Source organism: Protomyctophum parallelum, assembly GCF_964188405.1.
Source record: "Protomyctophum parallelum genome assembly, chromosome: 7".
Taxonomy (NCBI): domain Eukaryota; kingdom Metazoa; phylum Chordata; class Actinopteri; order Myctophiformes; family Myctophidae; genus Protomyctophum; species Protomyctophum parallelum.
In genome coordinates, this window is record NC_139705.1 from 33,923,947 (window position 1) to 33,945,600 (window position 21,654).

The following is a 21,654-nucleotide window of genomic DNA, read 5'->3' on the forward strand; positions in this document are numbered from 1 at the left end:
AAAAAAGGCAGTTGATGTCTGCAAAAATGCTTGACCTTGTCACTTACCCTAGTTTTTCTCAGATCCTCGGACCGATCATTTTATAATCAATATTATGTTTTCCTGTAGGCCTATTTGTCTACAGGTGGTAGTTGCATTCATTATTAATATCTGTGTCAATATAATGTCACTGCCTATGCACAGCTTCCGCCATAGCCTATAATTATCGTAATTGTTACGGAACTCACCTGAACTCAATTGGCTATGGTTGTTTGAATTTTGTTTGTACATCAATGTTTTATCCTACTATTTTAGCCTAAACCAATCTGCACTTTAAAATGCAACAAAACACAACGATAACATACACACAGTAGTAGGCCTATGGTATTTATTCTGTTGTATTACCGGTAGATACAGTATCTCAATCACGTTTCACCAATCAGTTGCACCACTCGGTTCACACGGGTGTGATATATTTTTTAAATTGGCACAAATCTTTGAATATAGATATTTTTGGCGGTTGGCGGCCAAATACATATCATTTTGGTGCTCCTCGACATGGAAAAGGTTTGAGCACCACTGATACAGACATGGAAAAGGTTTGATCACCCCTGATACAGACATGGAAAAGGTTTGATCACCCCTGATACAGACATGGAAAAGGTTTGATCACCACTGATACAGACATGGAAAAGGTTTGATCACCACTGATACAGACATGGAAAAGGTTTGAGCACCACTGATACAGACATGGAAAAGGTTTGATCACCACTGATACAGACATGGAAAAGGTTTAAGCACCACTGATACAGACATGGAAAAGGTTTGATCACCACTGATACAGACATGGAAAAGGTTTGATCACCACTGATACAGACATGGAAAAGGTTTGATCACCACTGATACAGACATGGAAAAGGTTTGATCACCACTGATACAGACATGGAAAAGGTTTAAGCACCACTGATACAGACATGGAAAAGGTTTGAGCACCACTGATACAGACATGGGGAAAGTTTTGAGCACCACTGATACAGCAAAACCTTTTCAGAAAACTGTCTGGGATTTACAAGACATTTTGTAGAATCGGCCTCAGATCCTAATGGGTTAACATTAACAAGGGCTCAGATATGACATCATGTAACCAAATAGGAAGGAACAATGCCGCTTCAACCAATTAGTCATGTCCTCTGGCATGGCATCACATGTGTCATCACACACACAAAGAGACGCAACCAGAGCAGGCATGCTGGACAGTTTGTTCTATACCTCACTGTCTCCCACCGCTCCGCTGCTGCATGGCAGGACCCTCTGATGCAGCGCCAGCTTGTCATTATGTCACATGCACAGTCACGGATTAAAGTTCTCAGTCGCCACGACTGATTTTAGTCTATTTGATTCCTTTACATTGTAGCCATCATCATGATATCCTTTTTGGAGCTATATGTTGCACATGCAGCGAAAACATGCTCTCTCAATGCATCGCGCATTGAGAGCTTGTAGATCGTCCATTTTCGGGTTATTATTTCAGAGCATTTGATTTGGTCAAACTGTTCGGTAATAGTCTCGGTCGGATATTTCATATAAAAAGCAACGGTTAAAGCCTTTGTGATTTCTTTAACCTGGTTGGCAGCAGGGACAGTATTGCTTAAACATCATAATTTTACATATTGTGTTAATAGTTTAGGAATCAGCGCTAGTGTGTGTCTCACAAATCACACATTAGAAGTACTCAGATATTTTACTTACTGTAAGTAAAAGTGTCAATACCACATTGTAGAAACACTCTGTTACAAGTAAAAGGCCTGTGTTAAAAATGTTACCTGAGTAAAAGTACAAAATTATTGCAATCAAGTAGTAAAAGTACCAAAAGTTAAAGTACTATAAAGTGTTTGAACATAGTAGTGTGTGTTTACTCTTCACAAAGTCCAACCAAATGTGGAGACGTGTTCTGACGGTGACTCCCAGTGGTGGGGTCAGTATGAGTTGGAGCCATTGGTTTGTTCAAATGCCCATTGTTGTATTGGTTGGTTTTCCAAAGATTATCCTTTAGACATTTCTGCTTTCCTGATCGAAACTCAAAACCTAGAATATCATGATTACTCACTCAGTGTGAGGTTTAAACCACGAGCGTAACCCACACCGGATGTATTATTGACTGAAACATTTGTTCATTACGGTGTGCCCGTGTTTTTTCTCATCTGGAACTAAATTAGATTTTTTTGTACGGCCACATTGTGCTGTACTGTAAATGGTGCATTTATATAGCACCTTTATCCAAGGCGCTTTACATAGATTGTGCATTACATTCACCCATTCACACACCGATGGCGAAGGGAACCATGCAAGGCACCACATCGGGATGGGTTCAGAGTCTTGCTCAAGGACACTTCGACACTAACTCTGGGGGGAGCCCGGGATCCAACTGGGAACCTCACAGTTCCCATACGGCTGTTCTACCGGCCACTCTACCCCTGAGCCACTGCTGCCCCACAGTACTCTACCCCCATTTAAACCCTCTAGACTTAGTAAACTGGACCCACGACTTTGTTCTGTACGTTTTACCATTGTGTAATGTGTGCACTGTAATGTGTCTGGTGGTTTTGCACATGGTCGCCTGCACAGCTCCTCATATGCACAATGACGCTAATTGGCTAAAGTGTGCCTGCCTGGCAGTCCCTGCAGTGGCATGCCCCTCCCCCCCACCAGTATGTGCAAAATGGAAAAGATAAAAAAGAAACTGGGTAACTATGGAAACATGCTGCAGTGATGTGCAGAGATGGGTGTCTCTTCTTCCCTTTGGAGGCCATGAGTTAACCCATTAAGATCTGAGACCGATTCTACAAAATGTCTTCTAAATCCACTTGTGTGAACTTGTGTTCACATATACAGTATTTGGCTGCCAACCCCATCTCAAAATGTACTGTAGGCTATGTGTTACCCCCCAGAAGCAAAGATTTGGGTTAAACATGTTCGCTTAAAAAAAATAAAAAAATAAAGATAAAATGTGTCTAAAATCTAAAATTACACAGATGCTTTCCCGGATTTCATGGGTTTACAGCATTACAGAGAATCCACAAGATGACAGTACTTGGAGAGCAGGTACTTTTCTGTCTCTCCATTCCTGTATTTGATCCCCATTTGATCTGCCTACACTATACAAAGTCAAGACTCACAAGTCCGTCTCTGAATGCTTCACTCAGCTAGAGGCCGAGGACAATCTCCCAGCTTCCGTTCCTAAATCTGGGTGGAAACCATTAGAGAAGGGTTTTCTTGCATGCATTTCAGAACCAATCCAAAGTCTTTAAGGGTGGTCCTTCATATTGGGGTGGTGATATTATTGGTTGTTTCCAAAGCAGTGGGCGTCGTAAAACCCTCTCCCCTATGTTCTAGCAAACGACTCTGCCTTTAGAAGTTCACACACGTATCGGTAGGTGGAGATCACTAATCAGCGAGACTACACAGACCTTTATTGATCCCTTGTGGAATCAATAAAAGTCTATCTGCAAAGTAAGATGTCAGTGCACATTTGAGAGTTTGTGTGTGTGTGTGTGTGTGTGTGTGTAGGTGTGTGTGTGTGTGCGTGCGTGCTTGCGTGCGTGCGTGTAAGCTGGATAGGGCGATTCATTTGGTCCTCCAGTGCTTACTGGAGACATTAAGACCAACTCTCCTCAGTCAGGGCCTGTACTCAAATCCAAAAGCAAACACATTCTTCCCTCTAATGAGGGCAGTGAGTGCATCTATGGAGCACAGACTAGAGTACCATGCATTCAGAGGAGCCGGTGGCTTACATTGCAATACCTTGGAGATAAGCAGCATTGCAGCCTTGCAAGGGGGGCCAGCCAGATGTTTTGTTGTTGTCCTGCCCCTCAATCCTCTGCCGTTTGATCAAATGTGACTGCTTCTGACCAAGGTTAAGTCATTGAACAATGAACATGTTTGGCTTTTCATTTTTTCGTGTCATGTGAAAGCAGGGAATCATAGCTTCAAATTGACATATTGCTTGTTCAGGTTGGCCCACCAGTTTTGGAGATATGACTTATAGATTAATGTCTTGCAGAAAACAGCAAGTTGAGAAAACAGACTTGAAAGGTTCACTTCTGTGGTCTCTAACATTACACCTAGCTACATGTTTAAGCATTTATTTCATTTATTTCAGTCGATTTCAGCTCTGACATTTATTTCAGACTTGCTCTAGTATGTGAAGAGTCTGCCTGTGCTATTAACTAATTTTGGATAAAAACATAAATAAATAAAAAGTTTTTCTCCTCTCCTGAACAGTTATTGCCCCAATGACTGTCTCTGTATCAAAAAGAGTCACAAATACCAAGTGTCTGCTTTGATTCTTTTTAAAGTGTACAGTACAGTACAGTACAGTACAGTACAGTACAGACAGATAGACAGACAGCGTGTTACAGTATCAGTGGCCCCGCTTGCCTTTGGCCTGGCGAAGATAGCAAGTAAACAATAGAGAGGCATGTGAGTCAGGATGCGTGCACAGAGGCAGCGTCATTTTGCGGAGGGTGGGGTTGATCGTTGTCACTGCTGTTAGCTGATATCGTAGGTGTCATCCTCTGTGCTAACTAACTACATAAGGGTATAAAATGTATAAATGGAACAAAATCTCTGCATCGTTGGTGAACTGGTTGGTTGCATCACATATCACACATGCTGTTCTCGTGACTCGCTGACCAAGGCCACAAATCATTCACTAGTCCACTGGTTCTATGAGTCTGGGGTCCCCAGAGGTCCTTGATAGTGTCCCTTGCTAAATGATTTATAGCTACAGTAGGAACCAAATGCACCCTTTTTAGGTCTGTAACTCAAAAGTGTACAAATGGAACCTTACAGGTCCATTCGGTTCCATTTGAGTTAAATTAGTTAAATTAACACAGGATATCTTCCCATAGTGTGCTGTTTTGTTGTATCATAGCGTATTGGTCATTGGACCAAAACTGTCTTAATTTGCAAAAAGAAATCTTTGACATGCTATCCTTAAGGAAAATATATCACTTCGCTAATCATATCTGGCACAAACATAATTAATTAGGGTGAGTTACTTAGAAGCTGAATGAGCTCATAATCATGCTGAATGTGCATCACTGCACATCAGAATAGGATTTTAACTATTATGACATGAAAGAACCCTCAAACGTTTAGGCCACCAATAAAATGGCCATGGAAGTCAAATCCAGAATAAATTACTATATTCTTTTTATAGGTTACAAATTACTTCTTTATTATGATGATACAAATGTTTAGTTATTGGTCCTCGTTCAAGCATAATTTGTCTTGTCATATTAAATTGCTCCTCCAATACTGTAGATTGAATCCACATTTGATCTCCTCATCTTGCATTAGTTATCCTTCTTTAGAATTCAGCAACTGGAAATAAATTGGTAGGAGTTTAAATTAATACTGCTAAAGTGTTAATTAAACATCCTTTAACAAAATACTATAGATCGTATCTAAGAAATTTCAGTAATGCCTTCATAAAAATGTTAGACTATGGGGGGCAATAATGATGACATGCCCAAAATAGGGACGCCAAATGGTCTTAAAGAGAATCTTGTCCACAGTCCTTCATGTCAGCGCTCACCATGTTCCTAATACCTAGTCGTTGTCATGATGTCACATACAGTAGGAGATCTCATTTGCATGTGCATCCGTCTACTCGTGTCTATTTATTATATCAGCCACATGGAGCACTTAAACTGTGTCGCTGTGCTTTTGTTTACACCTGTCAGGTTATTAATAGCCGACGACATTACCATACAGTGGTATAAATAGCCTCACACTTTTGTCTCATCTGAATTGAGGGCATTATGTCCCGTTAATGAGAGCAGAATCACCAGGGAGGGAAGTAGAGATATAAAAAAAAATATGGAGGGACGATGATGAGAGACGGACGAATAGAAAGTAAATGTCAGGAGAGCAAAGGGGGGTGGCGCGGGAAGGGAGTGAGTGAGAGAGAGTGAGAAGGAGGGATGGATGGAGGGAGGGAAGAAATGCGGGCGTGTCATGTAGGAGCCTGATGGACCATTGTATGTCCCTCCTCCCCGCAGAGTGGCGTGCGGGGCAGGGCGGGTCTTCCAGCACCCTCCTGCCTGTGCCGTATACGTCCATCTATCGGTCTCTGACTTTTCTCTCTCTCTCTCTGTCCGCATGCTTTTGGACACACACACCTCACCTCACCTCACCTCACCTCAGCAGACTCTCTCGTCCATCGCTCTGTTAATCTCTGCTGCTGTCTGTTGTAGATTCCCCGTACTGTATGCACTGTACACACCATGCTCCTACTCTACAACTATCTCCTCTCTCTTCTAGAATCAATCTACCGCCGCGGGGCCAGAAGATGGAGGAAGCTCTACCGAGTCAACGGACACCTCTTCCAGGCCAAGCGCTTTAACAGGGTGAGTGACGTCACTGTTAGATCCTTTTTTTTTTACTTGTATAGCAAGTATGATGGACATCTTAAACAACCAGACTTTAACAGAATATCACAGACATATGACTGCGATAACTTTAGTGACATCATTTTGTAAAGAGATGTAACTTTCTACAGTAAGCGTGGCAGTGTTGTTCCTCTGCTGTGTGGTTACTGGTTGGTTAGTAGTACAGTAACAGTTACAGTCATTCAGACAGAAGCATACTGCGTTGAATTATGTATGACAGGTAATCAAGGCACGGCCCCATACCGAGCTGTCTACAATTATTCATGCATAATTCATGGTGCTCTACTTATTGTTGTATCTGGTATAGCTGTTTTATCCCATACAATACTACACTATCTCTGTCTCTCTCTCTCACTCTCACTCTCACACTCACACTCACACTCACACTCACACTCACACTCACACTCACACTCACACTCACACTCACTCACTCACTCACTCACAAGCACGTGCGCACACATAAGCACGTACGCACACACTGTAGGTTTGTTGTTGTGCTGTTGGAACAGACTGCTTGTTCGGCATTACTAGTTACCAGTGTGCTCTGCACCGGCCCAGTTCTTCTGGTTTAACTCATTTAGAGCTGAGGCCGATTCTACAAATGCCTTCTAAATCAGTTCTCAAATATATTTGGCCACAGAGACCGCCATCAGATTTATTTTGTGCCAGGGCCCTGCAGGGACCCCCCAGAAGAGAAGATTTGTGAAATCAAATCAACATGATTCAAAATATTTCTATTTTCAAAAATAAATAAATAATCATAAATAGCAGATGCACAAGCTCGCAGCGCAGCTAAGAATTGCCTTATATCCACACGGGGATATTGTCTGGCTACGTGAGGCTAGCCAAACACCTTCTGTAGTATGATAGTATTGCACTGTATTTGCCTCTGAAGGGCAGAGGCTGCACGAGAGACCTCCTTACACATACAGCAGTACGTGTTTGCTTTCTCTGAGCCGTATAGGCTCTCCTTTTGAAAGGTAAAGATCCCCCCCCCCCACCCTATTACCCTAATCATGTTAGTTTTGGCCAGACCGAGGTTTAAGAATGGGTGTGAAAAGGATATGTTTATGTTCAAGACTCCATCCTCAAATATGATACCTTTTCCCTGGCGAAGGAAGCTGGTCTGACATATGGCTAATAAGACAGACTCAAATCACACTGTCGTGTCACCGGCAGGCAATTTTTTTTTGCCAACGGCTGATTTGGTCTGGCTTGGCCAGGCTAGGTCTGACACACCTGCGCTTGAGTTGAAACATCTCCTAGGGGCGCTAGAGGCTCAGCGTCTAGACGATGGGGCTGCAGGTTAGCCGAGTGCACTATAGCTGGGCGCAATATGCCTACTCAGCATGCGGCTGCGGTCCATTACCCTGTGCCTCTGCTATCATTGATGCACGCTGGATCCACGGTTATTTGATAGACGGTTCCATTGGGCATGGTTGGCAGACTGACTCCACCAAGGTCGTAAACCACTCAACCTCGCTCTCATCTGCAGCGCCCAGTCCAAGTAGTGTCAGCTGCGCTGTGATTAGACTCGTCGGGTTTAGAGTACTAAGATGCTCCGCGGTTTTGAATTTACTCAACGGTGTAACGCTACATCGGTATTCTCTTATCATTATACCTCTGGTTTTGGAGTCTGCAAATGTGTTGCTTTGGGTGGATATGAGTTAATTAATTTGCCAGGGTGCTTGTTGTTACTGCAGGTTTCCATGTTCCTGCTCGGCGCACCATGTTGTCTTCAGCATATAAATAAGCTGAGGAGAAGTAGGTCATGTTTCTCCTCCCTTCTCTCTCCATTCCCATCTCCCTCCTTCCCCTCAATCTCTCAGTGCATCCCGTAACACACACACTCTCTCTCTCTCTCTCTCTCTCTCTTTCTCTCTCTCTCTCTCTCTCTCTCTCTATCTCTCTCTCTCTGTGTTCAGTCTCTCTCCTCCCTCCATCCTCTCTTCTCTTCCACGCTGCCCCATCTCTCCCTGACATTGCAGCAAGAGAAAGCCGCCTTGTGAATCTCGCCCATTAGACATAATGGGGTCTCTCTCTCTCTCTCTCTCTCTCTCTCTTTCTTTGCATCATCCATGTGATGAAGCAGAATCCATTCCCCTCCACTAGCCATGCCTCAGTGCAGCACTCCATTAGGGACGTGAGTGACACTGCCATCTCATGGCCACTGCTCGGAAGAGCCCAAACTAAATGCTGCTAACGCTTTTGAGGCAGGGATTTGTTTCTGTGAGAGATGTGTCAAGATGAAAGCTGAATTAGAAGTGTGTGCGTGCATGTTGATGGTCCAATATTCAGGGTTGGGGTGCAGCTCTTCAGTATGTGCAGTTCACAGTGCAAAGTAAACGAATAGGGAATAGGAGGAAGCAATTCAGAATGTAGCACAATTACCCCGTCTAAATACTGTAATAGAAATAAAAAGGCAATTAAAACAATTTTATTATGAGAGATATGACATTCTAAGAGTATGTCCCCTGAGTTTGAAGGGCCACTACATTAGTGTGGTATCGGATTATGTAAAAGAAAAAAGCAATTATGAGAAAGGAGAACATAGTGATATTAAACGCCAACGTAATGGGACTTGTAATCCTCACTTTTCTGAGTGTGATTAGTTAACAACAATGCTTGGTAATGTTAGATTGTGTTTATATTCATCTGCAGTGTGTAAGAGATTTTATTTAACCTTTATTTAACCAGTAAAAAACACATTGAAACTGCGTCCCACTTTTTCAAGTGGGAACTGGCCAAGCGGCAGAATACATACTGTAATTACACTTCCAAGCTACATCGTACATGTGAAGTTATAAAACAGCCAACAATAAATCCATGGCAATACCTCCAGAAACCTATACAATATATATATATACAACAATACTCCAATATAGTACAATAACAGAGTCCAAGAAATTTAGTACACAAGTACACAAAATACATTTATGGACAGGAACCAAAAAACAATGGGCATATGCGATGGCTAGTACACATCCGAACATGTGCAGTTGTTGGATTGTACATTTAAGGTGATCCTTTTGAAATTTCTCAAGGGAACTTTCAAGGCCAATTTTAATCTGGCTTGCAGGTCATTCCACGACCAGGGGCCAAAGAAAGCGAGACACTTTTTACCCCCCTCAGATTTAAAGGCTGGTACCACACACCGTAGTCAGACATTTGATCTGAGGTTTAGACCGTTTTTTACCAAATTACATTTGGAGGAAATGTAAGGGGGCAAATCACCAAGAATGGCTTTGTAAATAAAAATATACCAATCATGCAGCCTGCGTGAAGTCAATGAGAACCAACCAACTGCAGCATACAACGAACAATGATGTGTTCTGAAAGGTGAGTTAGTTATGAATCTCAGTGCAGCATGGTACAGGGGATCCAGTTTGGCTAGGGTAGAGGAGCAAGGAAACCTATAAATGGTATCACCACAGTCCAACTGGGACAGAAAGAGGCCAGTGACCAGTTTTCTGAGAGCTGAACAAGCAAAACAAGACTTCAATCAGATAATGGACAACATTATTCCACTCATTACACAGCTACTTACAAGTAATATCAATAATTTGACAGGAAACATTGATTCAAAAATGACCTCATTAGCTTACAGACAAGGATGGTCTGTCAGTGTTGGAGACCTTGTCAGTGTTGACATATTTCTTTTAAATAACATACTGTACAGTAGTCTGGGTCAGATAAGTTGTTGGTTGATTGATTCTATGTATACTGTACCTATCACCAATTGTTTATTACACACGTTTGTCGAGTTTGTAGACAGAGTGATTCAGATATTTCCCAATAGAAAACCTTATTTGCATTGCTACAGTATAGTGGAAACTTGTGTTGGTGTTTATAGTGTTTGTGTGTAGATTACGACAGTGGTTCCAAAACCTTTTAGCTCAAGACCCATAAAGAGAAATTAGAAGTTTGCCCAAACTAGCCAAACTAGTGGAAATAGCAGATCTACAAGCTCACAACTTTGCGACCCACAAAAATGGATCCACACACTGTTTGGGAAGTTTGGGAACCAGTGGATTATGACATTGACATTACATTTACAGCATATTGTGCTGTAGTTTGTGAGAATTTCTTTCTGATCATCCACACCTTCTCGTTTGAAGCTTTGCTAGGTGGCTCCTTTTTTGTTTGTGCTGCAGCAGACGAGACAGCTCATCATTTCTCTGCACATCACACAGGCCTGTTTCCAGGCACTCGATGACTTGCAGCACTGATGGGACAGAACGCCAGTCGATCGATGATGATGAGCCTTTCCCATCTTCTCTCCTTTTATTAACGTCAGAGAAATGTTTTTGCAGGAGTCCTGGTCCACACGAGGAGGACATGAGCAGAACCGTGCAGTGTAGTGCAGCATATCAGTCAAGGCATAGTGTGGAAGACTCCTCCTGCTCCTGTCTGAGTGGAATAGCGGCATGACTAAAATAAAAAATTCTACATGCTATAGTAAACGGCCTCATGAGTTGACACTAAGGGCTCGGATGTACAGTCGTGTTCTATTTGCCCAAAGGTCATGCCCACCTGCCCCAAAAGTAAATCGTGATATTGTAGGTCAAATTTGAATTACTGTACATTTAAAAGTAGTTACTTTTTACTTTACTTGCAGATTTTGGGGCTGCACAATATGGACATATCTATAACAAACTAAAGACAGTTGCTTCCCCTCTGCCTGAACGTTTTCAAACATATCACTTTGGGGGTCCTTGACATGAAAAGGTTTGAGCACCACAGAAACAGAAGGCATTGTAGAACGGGCCCCAGGCTAAATGGGTGTGTAGTGGTTGGTTACCAACCAGTAGCACCTCTAGCCAAACTTCCATCGAGAACCTTGATGAATGGGGTTGATCATAATTTCTGTGTTGAGGACTTGAGGTGTCAGGTTAGAAACCCCCGCAGCATTTTGAACATGAATGTAACGTTGTGGCGAGCCGACATTAATCATCATCTCGCGGACGGGAGTCGCAGTACAGCTGTGAGGAGAGATTGAATTTCCCAGGCTGGCTGCAGCAGGCCCAGCTGCACTAGGATTACACAAGTCATCTCGTCTCTTTACAAAACAGAGCCGCGGGGAGTTGTCAGACTGGGTCAAGGACAAGACTCTGCCGCCTCTGAGCCAGCACTGCATCCAGTTAATGCACTACAATGCAATCCACGTTGCTCCCCATCGCTTCCCTCTCACTTAGCAGCAGAGCCTGGTTAGTGGCTTTATGGGCCTAGTATAAAGTTCAGTCAGTGTGAAGTACATGAGTGTTGTTTTGGCTCACAGTGATCTGGCTTAGGCCTCCGGGGCTCCTCCGTAAATCCCGGGCAACGGAGGTATCTCATTTGTTGCTCAACAGGGGTTTGGAATCAGTGTTGACCACTCGCAGCTGGCACATACCTACAGCAAGCCTCTGCATGCCAGCTGGGAGAGAAAAGGGCCTGAACTTTAACGAGACGATTTCGGCCTCGAGGTGTAAATCAACATTACATAAGGTTACTCTTAATAGGTGTCTTTCTCTCTCCGTCGCTTACCTCTCAGTACTTGTCTGTGACATTTAGACGGAAATGCAAAGCCAGTGCGCACGGTAGGCAGACAAGTGGAGTAGCGTGCTCTCAGAGTCAGGTGATGTGTCGTCATGTCTCTCGAGATGGTATTTTTAAATGCCAGGCTCACCTGCTCCCTCCACTGCTTGCTGTGCTAATGCTTTATTTCTGCACCACCTGTTGGCCCTGTTTCACCATGGAAGGTTTCATATCTGTGTTATGGATGTTTGGCTGGATTTTCTTTATTAATTATCGCTTTAACAAAAACATGTACTATCTTGTATTCGGCGTATGACAAAGTAGGCCTACATACAGCTTAAGTGGTCAAAACATTATAAACTTGGGTGTATGTAACAACAGAAGGAATACGTAATAATATATATATTTTTTCCTTTCTTTTTTTTTGTAGAATATGAAATTGTCCCTGCAAGGCCCAGCAATGCTTTTTTTGTGAATTGCTGCCTCTGTATTTATATGCAAATATCCTGGCCAATGACATTGTAAGACTAAACAATAGGACCCAATGATGATATTTAGGTGAAAAATAAAACGGAAAACAAATTATTTAAACTATTTCTTTTATATTATTTTGAAAGCTGTTTGAAAAACCCTTGCAGGTTTAAAGTGTATACACAGTGCTGAGCAGAGGAAAGTGATTTGCAAACTAACAAAACAAAACAAGAGCAACATTTTTTTGATTAATTTATGCTGGCTGAATCCCTGTGTTTTCCCCTGGCTTTGAAGTGTCTCTGATGCATTTCCATAGTAACAGCACATGAACTGTGGCTCTTTGTTCTTCAGGCTGCTGGTAGCAAACAGCATGTGAACGATGGTCTGTCAATCCACTGGAGCAGACTTTTGGGTAGATTTTGAAGGTGCGTTTTACCAATGGAAATACATAAATTGGCCTCGCTCTGCGCACATTCGTATTATGAAAGGCATATCGGCCCGTGTTGAACGCACTGGCCCGTGTTGAACGCACACACATTATGGCTTACCGCGTTGCTGAATATTTTAGCATTGTGGGAGTGTCCATATGTTAATTATTTTCGCTTTGCGCAATTTGCTATTAAGCCCCTTGACCTAAAGACACTCAGCGCATAACGATTAGACGTGGGTCTGACCACCTCATAAACGCAAAAAGCACTGTTTGATTTGACACTTGAGCGGCTCTGAGAGGCTGCTAGAGTGTTGCCATGTCTGTTTATTATAAGCGGCTTATTTTTCTGTAAAGTTGCTTTCTGTGTTGTTGCTTTTCTTGTTTCTAAAGTGGTTATTTGGGCTTTTCTCCTAATGTTGTTTAAACCAGTGATCCTCACACAGCACATTCCCATGTCAAGGATCCCCAGATGAATGCATTTGCCCAACTAAGGACAGCTAATCCAAAAATTAAATAAAATGATTACTTTTGAAAATAGCAGATCTATACCAGCTCACAATGCATCACATTCATTCATTAAAAATATGAACTCTGACTGCAGGGGGATATATAATGATCATTATAACAATGTGCAAGAACATATTTAAAAAGAAGGAAGAACTTTATATTTGTGGACAATCAAAATATGTTTTTTTATTTTAATGTGGTGTCATTCAAATTAATCTGGATATGGCAGACTCACTATTTAGAAAATAAAAACATGGCACTTCATTTAAAATAGATTACAGACCCCTGTTATATGCGCTTATTTTTATAGACCTATTTACTTGTTTCTATGAGACATGGCAGTTTTGCGTCTTTTAAAAAAAAATGTTGAGATTAGAAACGGCCATAATTCTTTCATTTCTCAACCTTAAAAATAAATAAAAACATCTCCATAATCCGTGGGAAATGTGCTTTCATATGCTGTATCACACCCGATTCAAGTCTTCTTCAATAAAATGCTACGAGCGAACTCAGCGAAGACCATACCATCGGGGCCACAGCATTACGCAGCACGCATTCAACTCATTCCTTCGTCGTGACTTGAATGAAATAAAATATAATAAACGTTATTTTACTGGTGTTTTTCAATAGAAACAAATAAAGAGCGTGTGTAGGCTACTGTGTGCAAGTGCAACAGTGCATATACATGCATGCACTAGGCTATATTTCTTCCGTGTCGGGATGGTGATTGAGCTCTTCAAGTTCACAGCCCGTTTGGTCTTTCATAAAAAAACGTTGATATTAGCCTATAAACACTCATGGTTCTCTCATTTCTCAACCGTTTTATTAAATGTAAAAATCTCCATATTCCTTAGGAATCTTGCTTTCATTCGCTGTATTGTACATGGTTCTATCGTTATCGAATTAATTAATTACCAATTTGCCAATATGCTGCTATCTACTCGCAATTCCATTCCGATCTGAAAGGTGGGTCTGTTCTTTTGAGGCATAAAGGTGACAGCATGCAGTGCAATAGGAATAATTAACCCAAATGTGACAAAGGCATGTCATGTCTTCTATGGTGCCAGCCTGAAGAAATGTCATACCACGATCCCCAAAGTGCGCATTCCGTATGTGACATCAGCTGACTGGTAAAGAGAATAGTACGGACATGTTGATTGGGTACGTCTCAAACACGCCTTAAACACACCCATGACTAATTCAAGGCCGTTTTGCGCACTCCGGGGGGTGTCAAAAGCGCTTCTTAACATGCCCAAAATTGCAATATGACATACTACACGCCCCCAGATCATAATACTGTAATTAGATTAGTAATATAGAAGTAAGTAAAATAGAAGTCCTAAATCGACCCTTGTCTCCACTGACACAACTGATCTGCAGAATGAACCTTTGGTTTTAGGGGTGCAGCAGTTAATCATCCTAATCGATTGAAACGATTATTTAACAAGTAGTCCATACCCGGAGATGTGCTGCGCAGTCAAGGTTTTTGTAGACTTTTGGTTATGTACTGTATGAGCAAGGCCTGTGTTCGACATCTGCCTAGCCCCTGTGACTTCAGTCCCTACGCTCATTCTGTAGCTCCGAGATGAAGTCACACTGTGAGAGCCGTCAGAACCTTCAGAACCGGCACATGGTTTCCACGAGGAACATTGCGTACCCTTTTTTGCACATCGTATCCAAAAAGTAAAGGTCAGAGAATGAGCAAAACTAATTTTACTTTGGAAGAAAATCCAAGTTGCGCCTCCCCTAAATAGGCCGGAGGCCAACGGGCACGCAGGTCTAATCTAATTCCACATTTGACCGGGGGAGGCTTCACTACCGGTTTATCGCTTACTCATGATCAGAGCTTCCGTTCTCCAGACTGTATGACGGAAGCATTTGAAAATTGCGAGAGGCAACAGTCTGGCAAACTGAGACAATCACTGTATTGACATAATACTCAGACTTCAAATGAGACTTGTATGAACTCTTTGCCAGGTGACTTCTGATAGTCTTCTGATAAGTTTTGAGGAATTCCTGCCCACAACCTTATCAGCTCTGTGGGTGAACAGTCAATCAAATGAACATGCACGCACGCAATGCACGCACGCACGCAATGCACGCACGCACGCACGCACGCACGCACGCACGCACGCACGCACGCACGCACGCACGCACGCACGCACGCACATCCACCCTCCCAACAAAACATTGTGATATTGGTTATGAGGTTTGCTATACAAATAAAAGTTTGAATTTAGTAACGTACAGAACCCAGGCTCCCTGTAACAGCCGCCTAGTCAGTGCTACTGTGTGTATGCAGTGTTTAACTCTGGATACATTAACACAAAGGATTTTATTGTGTGCTCCAAGAGGGAAAATGTACATTGAAACTATAGCTCAAATGTTTTTAATTAAAATAATTAGCAATCCCAGGTATTGATTTTTACCTAATGGACACCTGCCATTTAATCGGATCACTCAATAGGATCACCCAATTCCATTATTAGACGGAGCTGTGTGTTTTTAATTGTTCCTTGATGAACAGATCAATACTGATGGAGTCAGCCAGCGTCTGGGCACTGATTGCTCATTAAAAGTGTAATGTGTTTAGCTGTCTTCTTCCACAAGTAATACTGTGGCCAGACTGGCCACTGCAGTGAAAGGACAAAGGTGTAACATATTTAAAACAGATTGTTGACCTTGTAGAGTATAGACTATAGTTTCAATAGAGCATCCTGGCCGTTTCACTCACAAACGATACAGAGACACCTCTCTGACAATAACGCAGAGACAGCTTGTTTATTTTTGGACCACAATGCTTATTATATGAAACTATTTTAATATGACTAATATTAATGTTAATATGAGTAGACTAATGCGATGTTCTTGGTTTGCCTGTGACCCTAGTTTCCTAGAGAGGCATTACACTGTCTCTCTGTCTCGCATTCTATTGTCTTGCTTATGCTGCCTTATTGTAACATGTCGCTTTGGTTAGGAGCGTCTGCTAGCTAAATGCCTAAATTGCGAACTGTAAATTGTAAAAAATCTTTAGCTGTCTTTTCCGTGAATGGATATGTGTACCGTGTCTGTCTGTCTCCTTCCAGAAGGCATACTGTGGCCACTGCAGTGAAAGGATATGGGGGCTGGGCCGGCAGGGCTACAAGTGTATCAACTGCAAACTACTGGTCCATAAGCGTTGTCACAAACTCGTCCCTCAGACCTGCCAAAAGCTTATGGTGAGTAAGTGCCTCCATCACAGCATCCATGAAGCCCAGAAGCCAGTGTTGGGAGTTTCGTCATGGCGATATGACGATATTGTGATATCGTAATACAGTGAATCTCAACCTGTGGGCCGGGTCCGTGAGGATATTGCAATTTGGCCCCCAAACAATATTATAATATAATATAGTGTCATGGTATTTCTTTTCTGTAAAACCTTGGGGAAAAAAAGAGTTGTCTTTGTGATACCGACAAAGATACTTTGCTAGTTCTATTGATCCAAGCTGGAACACCATTAATTGAATTCATTGAAATAAACTGCACACAGCCCACCCATGTGACCCCTTAAGTAGTCAGATGGGTGTGCCCTGATCCAGGAGAGGTTGAGAACCACTGTCAAAATACACAATCATAGCTGGAGGAAGAGACGTGGGAACTCTCTTTGAGGCGTATTCATACTACCTCTTTATGTCTTAGACATTGCCTAATTCAATTCAAAATAGTACATCGTTTGCATTTCTCGAGAGAAAAACTATTTAAAATTTATCCTGACATTGACTCTACTTGTATAAGATGTCATCTGGAGCCAGCCTCTGTTGGACATATGTTCTGGGGATGCACTTCCTTGAACCCATTTTGTGTTTTCCTACATGTAATTTGGTTCACTGTGTAGCCCCTTAATCTAGTAAAAGGCAAGTTTTATTTTATTGTATTTATTTCATCCATTTATTATTTATATCCTTTACTACCTGTTTATTTTATTTTATTGTTGCTTTTTTTTTTTTTTTTTTTTGTCTTGTTTTGTGATGGAACCGGGGAGGGTGGGGTATATGTGGGGTTGTTTGTCTACAAAAATTTAAAATCTTATAAATAAAGTTATAAAAAAAAAAAATACACAATCATCTCAGCTCAGTCAGCTGCAATGATTGCTAGAACCCAATTTAACTCCAAATATGACAAAACGAGAGAGGTCCATGTGCGCTCAGTGTGGAGTGCATACTGTATCCCCTACCCAGTCTACAACGTCAGTCACCTATGACACATCTTTGACGTATGACTTCATATTTCAGCAAGGCTTAAGCCCGATCTAATCGCCTTTCTCGGCCATTATAAAAATCTATTCAAGTTAAATATTTCCCCCCGAAACAAACATGTTGTGGGGGAAAAAAATGATTGGCCCCAGACACACAAACAAACTTCCACTTGGTGGAGATAACGGCCTAATTTGTTATGAAATATTAAGTATTAAGCATGTCTGCACAGTTTTGTTTGACAAGCCACAGAACATTATTACCCTGCAGTTTGTTTGTTTACTGTGTGATTTTTCAAACATAAACCACATAGGCTATATCATGTTATACAGTATAAATACAAATATCCACATGGTATTGATTTCAGACATATTGCACAGCCCAAGGATCCATCATTGTCATAAGCCTCCAATAGCAGGGGCATATATTCTTATTTAAAGGTCACACACAGTATAATAATGTCACTGTATCCTGCAAGTAAAAAAGAACAAGAAACAAAAGAAGAAGACATCCTATAACTTCAACAGAAATATGGACCACCCTGTTGTGGACCATTTGTTTTTGTGTTTTGGTTGTTTTGAATCAAGTCTATATATTTAAAGTTTTAAAGAATGTTTTTGTTGTTTATTATATCACCTCAGCACTGACCCCTGCCACTTCCTTAGTACAATTCATACATGCAAATTAATCATATTTGAACTAGGGACCCACCACACTGACAATCACTTTTGTAGGCATTTCCTTTCATTTAGTTTGACTCAGTTCCGCAGATAAATATTGTGGAAATAGCCTAACTACAAGCTCACAACACCTCGCACAAGCTTGTAGATTAGCTATTTTCTCAATGTTTTCCTCTTTCTCATGTTGCACTTTAAGCTAATCATCTGGGCATCTGGGGACCTCCTGGGGATCCCGAGCCCCAGTTTGGAAACCACTGCTGTATACTGTGTACAGTACACACCCTCACATTTACTGTGCACACCCTCATATATTTGTCCAGAGTTTTATTTATCTGAACCAACAAAAAAACAAAAGCATATTCATATATTCACAAAGGTCTTTACATTTGACTGCATGTCAATGAGCTGTGAATGATCAAAAAATAGTTGCCTTTGTCTTAGTCCAGTGTAGCCAGAGATCTCTGCCTTCTGATGTGTCTGGTGAAATCTAAATTCAAATACCGGTAGGCTACATGAAAACAATTCAGAGATTAAACAAATATATGACTGCACTGCAGAGCCAACTTTAACATTTTCCTACCTTCCTTCATAATTGGAACATTGATATTTGTTTTCAAATCAGTGGGCGTAGGTTTGTTAGCACTGGATTTCTCCACAATTAATATAATGACCTTAGAATACATTTCACCAGACATTTCAGCAGGCGGAGATCTCTGATGGTCTCATTATGCGAGACTACCTTTGTCTAAACAAGAGACCCTCAATTCTGCTCCAGAAGACCAAAGTCCTGCCTAAAGGATCAATGCAGTCAATACAGACATTGCTACTGCAAAATGTGAGCTTTTAAGCTTGATACAATTTACAATTTACAATTTAGGCATTTAGCAGACGCTATTAATCCAGAGCGATTTACATTAAGCAAGAACCTTAGATAGCATTTCTGTAGACTTAGATAGCATTTGATACAGACTTATAGCATGTTATGTAGATAGCACTATAATTGCATTGTATATAGTCATAGCACGCCATAGTACATATATATGTATAACATAGTAGTATATATATATAGTTTATATGTATAGTCTCATAATATAGATATTCCACTGTTACTTTCTTAGCTTACGCATGTTTCATGATAAATGCTTTTTTGTGATGTATTTTTTTTGTTCTTGCTTAATGTAAGTCGCTCTGGATTAAGAGCGTCTGCTAAATGCCTAAATTGTAAATTGTAAATTGTAACAAAAGCATGGGAATACATCACATAAAAGCATTTATCATGAAACATGCGTAAGCTAAGAAAGTAACAGTGGAATATCTATATAATGAAACTATACATATATACTACTATGCTATACATATGTACTATGGCGTGCTATGACTATATACAATGCAATTATAGTGCCGTCTACATAACATGCTATAAGTCTGTATCAAATGCTATCTACTGTAAGTCTACGGAAGTGCTATCTAAGGGGGTAGGGTAAGTGCTATGGGCCATGATGGAGTCTGAAAAGGTGGGTTTTCAGACTACGGCGGAAGATTGGGAGTGATGCTGCAGTTCTGACTGCAATGGGAAGTGCATTCCACAGTTTTGGAGCCAGAAGGGAGAAGAGTCTGGGACGTGTGGAGCGTTGTCCCGGCGTTTTTAGTGAGGGTACTTCCAGCTTCCCTGCGTTGGCTGATCTGAGTGCGCGGGAGGGTTTGTAGGCACTGGGGAGAAACTGCAGCCACTGGGGAGACATTGGGGAGGCAGTGGGGAGGCACTCAGGGGGACACTGGGGAGCCACTGGGGAGGCACTTGGCGGAAACTGGGCAGACACTGGGCAGACACTGGGGTGGCACTGGGGGAGGCACTGGGGAGGTACTGGACATTTCATATCACACACACTATGATTCACTATCCCCCTCACTATCCCCCCCCAAAAAATAATAATATATATATATATATATTTTTTTTTCAAGCATGGCGCAGCGCCATGCCAACAACATTGTGCAGGAAACCCTGCAGAGTCAGACCGGTAGTCAGAGAGTATGTGAAACCTGGCACTATATATAGTGCTGGGAAGAGATTTTTAAAAATGTAGGTGGAGCTAATAGTTCAAGTGAGCTGTTGTTGATGGCTCAGTTGATAGCAATTAGTCCTAATCCCTTTGTTCAGTTTTCAGAGATACAATCTGATTAGTGTGCCAACTAAAACACAGACAGAAGACAGATAAAATAAAGAAAGGAAATGTATATAAATAAGATGAAACAATTAAATGCTTCCCCTACTGGAAAAACCTCCATGTCACCTTATTGTCCGTCCCAGCCAAATCTATTTCAACATGCTACAGTAGCTGACAGCATCTTTGTGAATTTGACCCAGCTTTCATTGCCAAGATGGATTATTGTATCAACTACCGGGTCACTGAAACAATGCGAGCTTATTTTGGTGAATTCTTGCCATCTTTTCTGCAGGATCCAGTTATGCCATCACAAGAACCCCCCTTAGACGAGAAGAGCGAAGAGGTGGACCTCCCTCCGGAAGACACGGAGGACGGAGACGGAAGTATGAGCATTCAAACCCCATTGTCCTTTAAAAAATATATATTCATGAGACAATAGAGCAACCTGCCAACATTGCAGTGCTATCGCTCATCGTTTCTCTGCAGTATTATGAGACCTGGTTATTGTTGTTGTCAGTTTCTGAGTGCACATTAATCATGACGCATAGTTTTACTGTTACAGTTACTCTTAGATTATGGCAGTCAGGGTAAATAATGTCGTTTTGGGGTGGTTGAGACATTACACAATATTGTTGTGAGTGTTTGGCAGATCTCTTTATGTTGTTATTCTGGCGACTGAAGATCTGGGGCTTTTTGCTGTAATCGCGTCAAGTTAACTGTCACCATAAATGAAACCTCACAATGACTGTCCCGGCTGCCACCACTGTTATATGTCTTACTAGACTAGTGCAGTGTGTCGTGTTGAAGTGTTCTCGAGTATAAGACAGTGAACCCTCACTCTGAAGGACCATTGGACTACACACTTTACGGCGCTGTCTCAATCAATTTGCTCCATTTAAAGATGGCAGTGTGCGCCCCTAGAGCCCACATACAATGAGGCAGACTCATAATACTGGTTGTGAAGTCGTTTTTATGTCCTTTGTTATTCACTGAAATTATCCAAAGCAATAGGCAATTAACTACATAAAGCCGCCCCTTGGCATTGTGGTTGGTACAGTACAGTAAATCTAGTGTGAATTTTACAGGTTCCATTTTTATACTCGCAGTTAAATTCGGAACTTTGCTGTGTAAGCCCCAAGAGGCTGTTTGGAGGCGTTGACAGACATGATGTGGAGCAAAGAGGCTAAAATCCTCATAGCTGTTCTAAAATCACTGTAA

The 21,654-nt window shown here is 41.6% G+C and overlaps 1 protein-coding gene across 3 annotated transcripts in view; it reads left to right on the forward strand.

Annotated features, from left to right (window-relative positions):
- Positions 1-21,654, forward strand: part of prkcz (protein kinase C, zeta) — a 144,580-nt gene that overhangs the window by 67,069 nt on the left and 55,857 nt on the right. For all 3 annotated transcript variants that reach the window (XM_083770342.1, XM_083770344.1, XM_083770343.1), the window contains 3 exons: positions 6,307-6,392; positions 16,446-16,577; positions 20,729-20,819. In XM_083770342.1, coding sequence (XP_083626468.1) covers positions 6,307-6,392; positions 16,446-16,577; positions 20,729-20,819 — 309 coding nt within the window. The remainder of the gene's footprint in view (positions 1-6,306; positions 6,393-16,445; positions 16,578-20,728; positions 20,820-21,654) is intronic.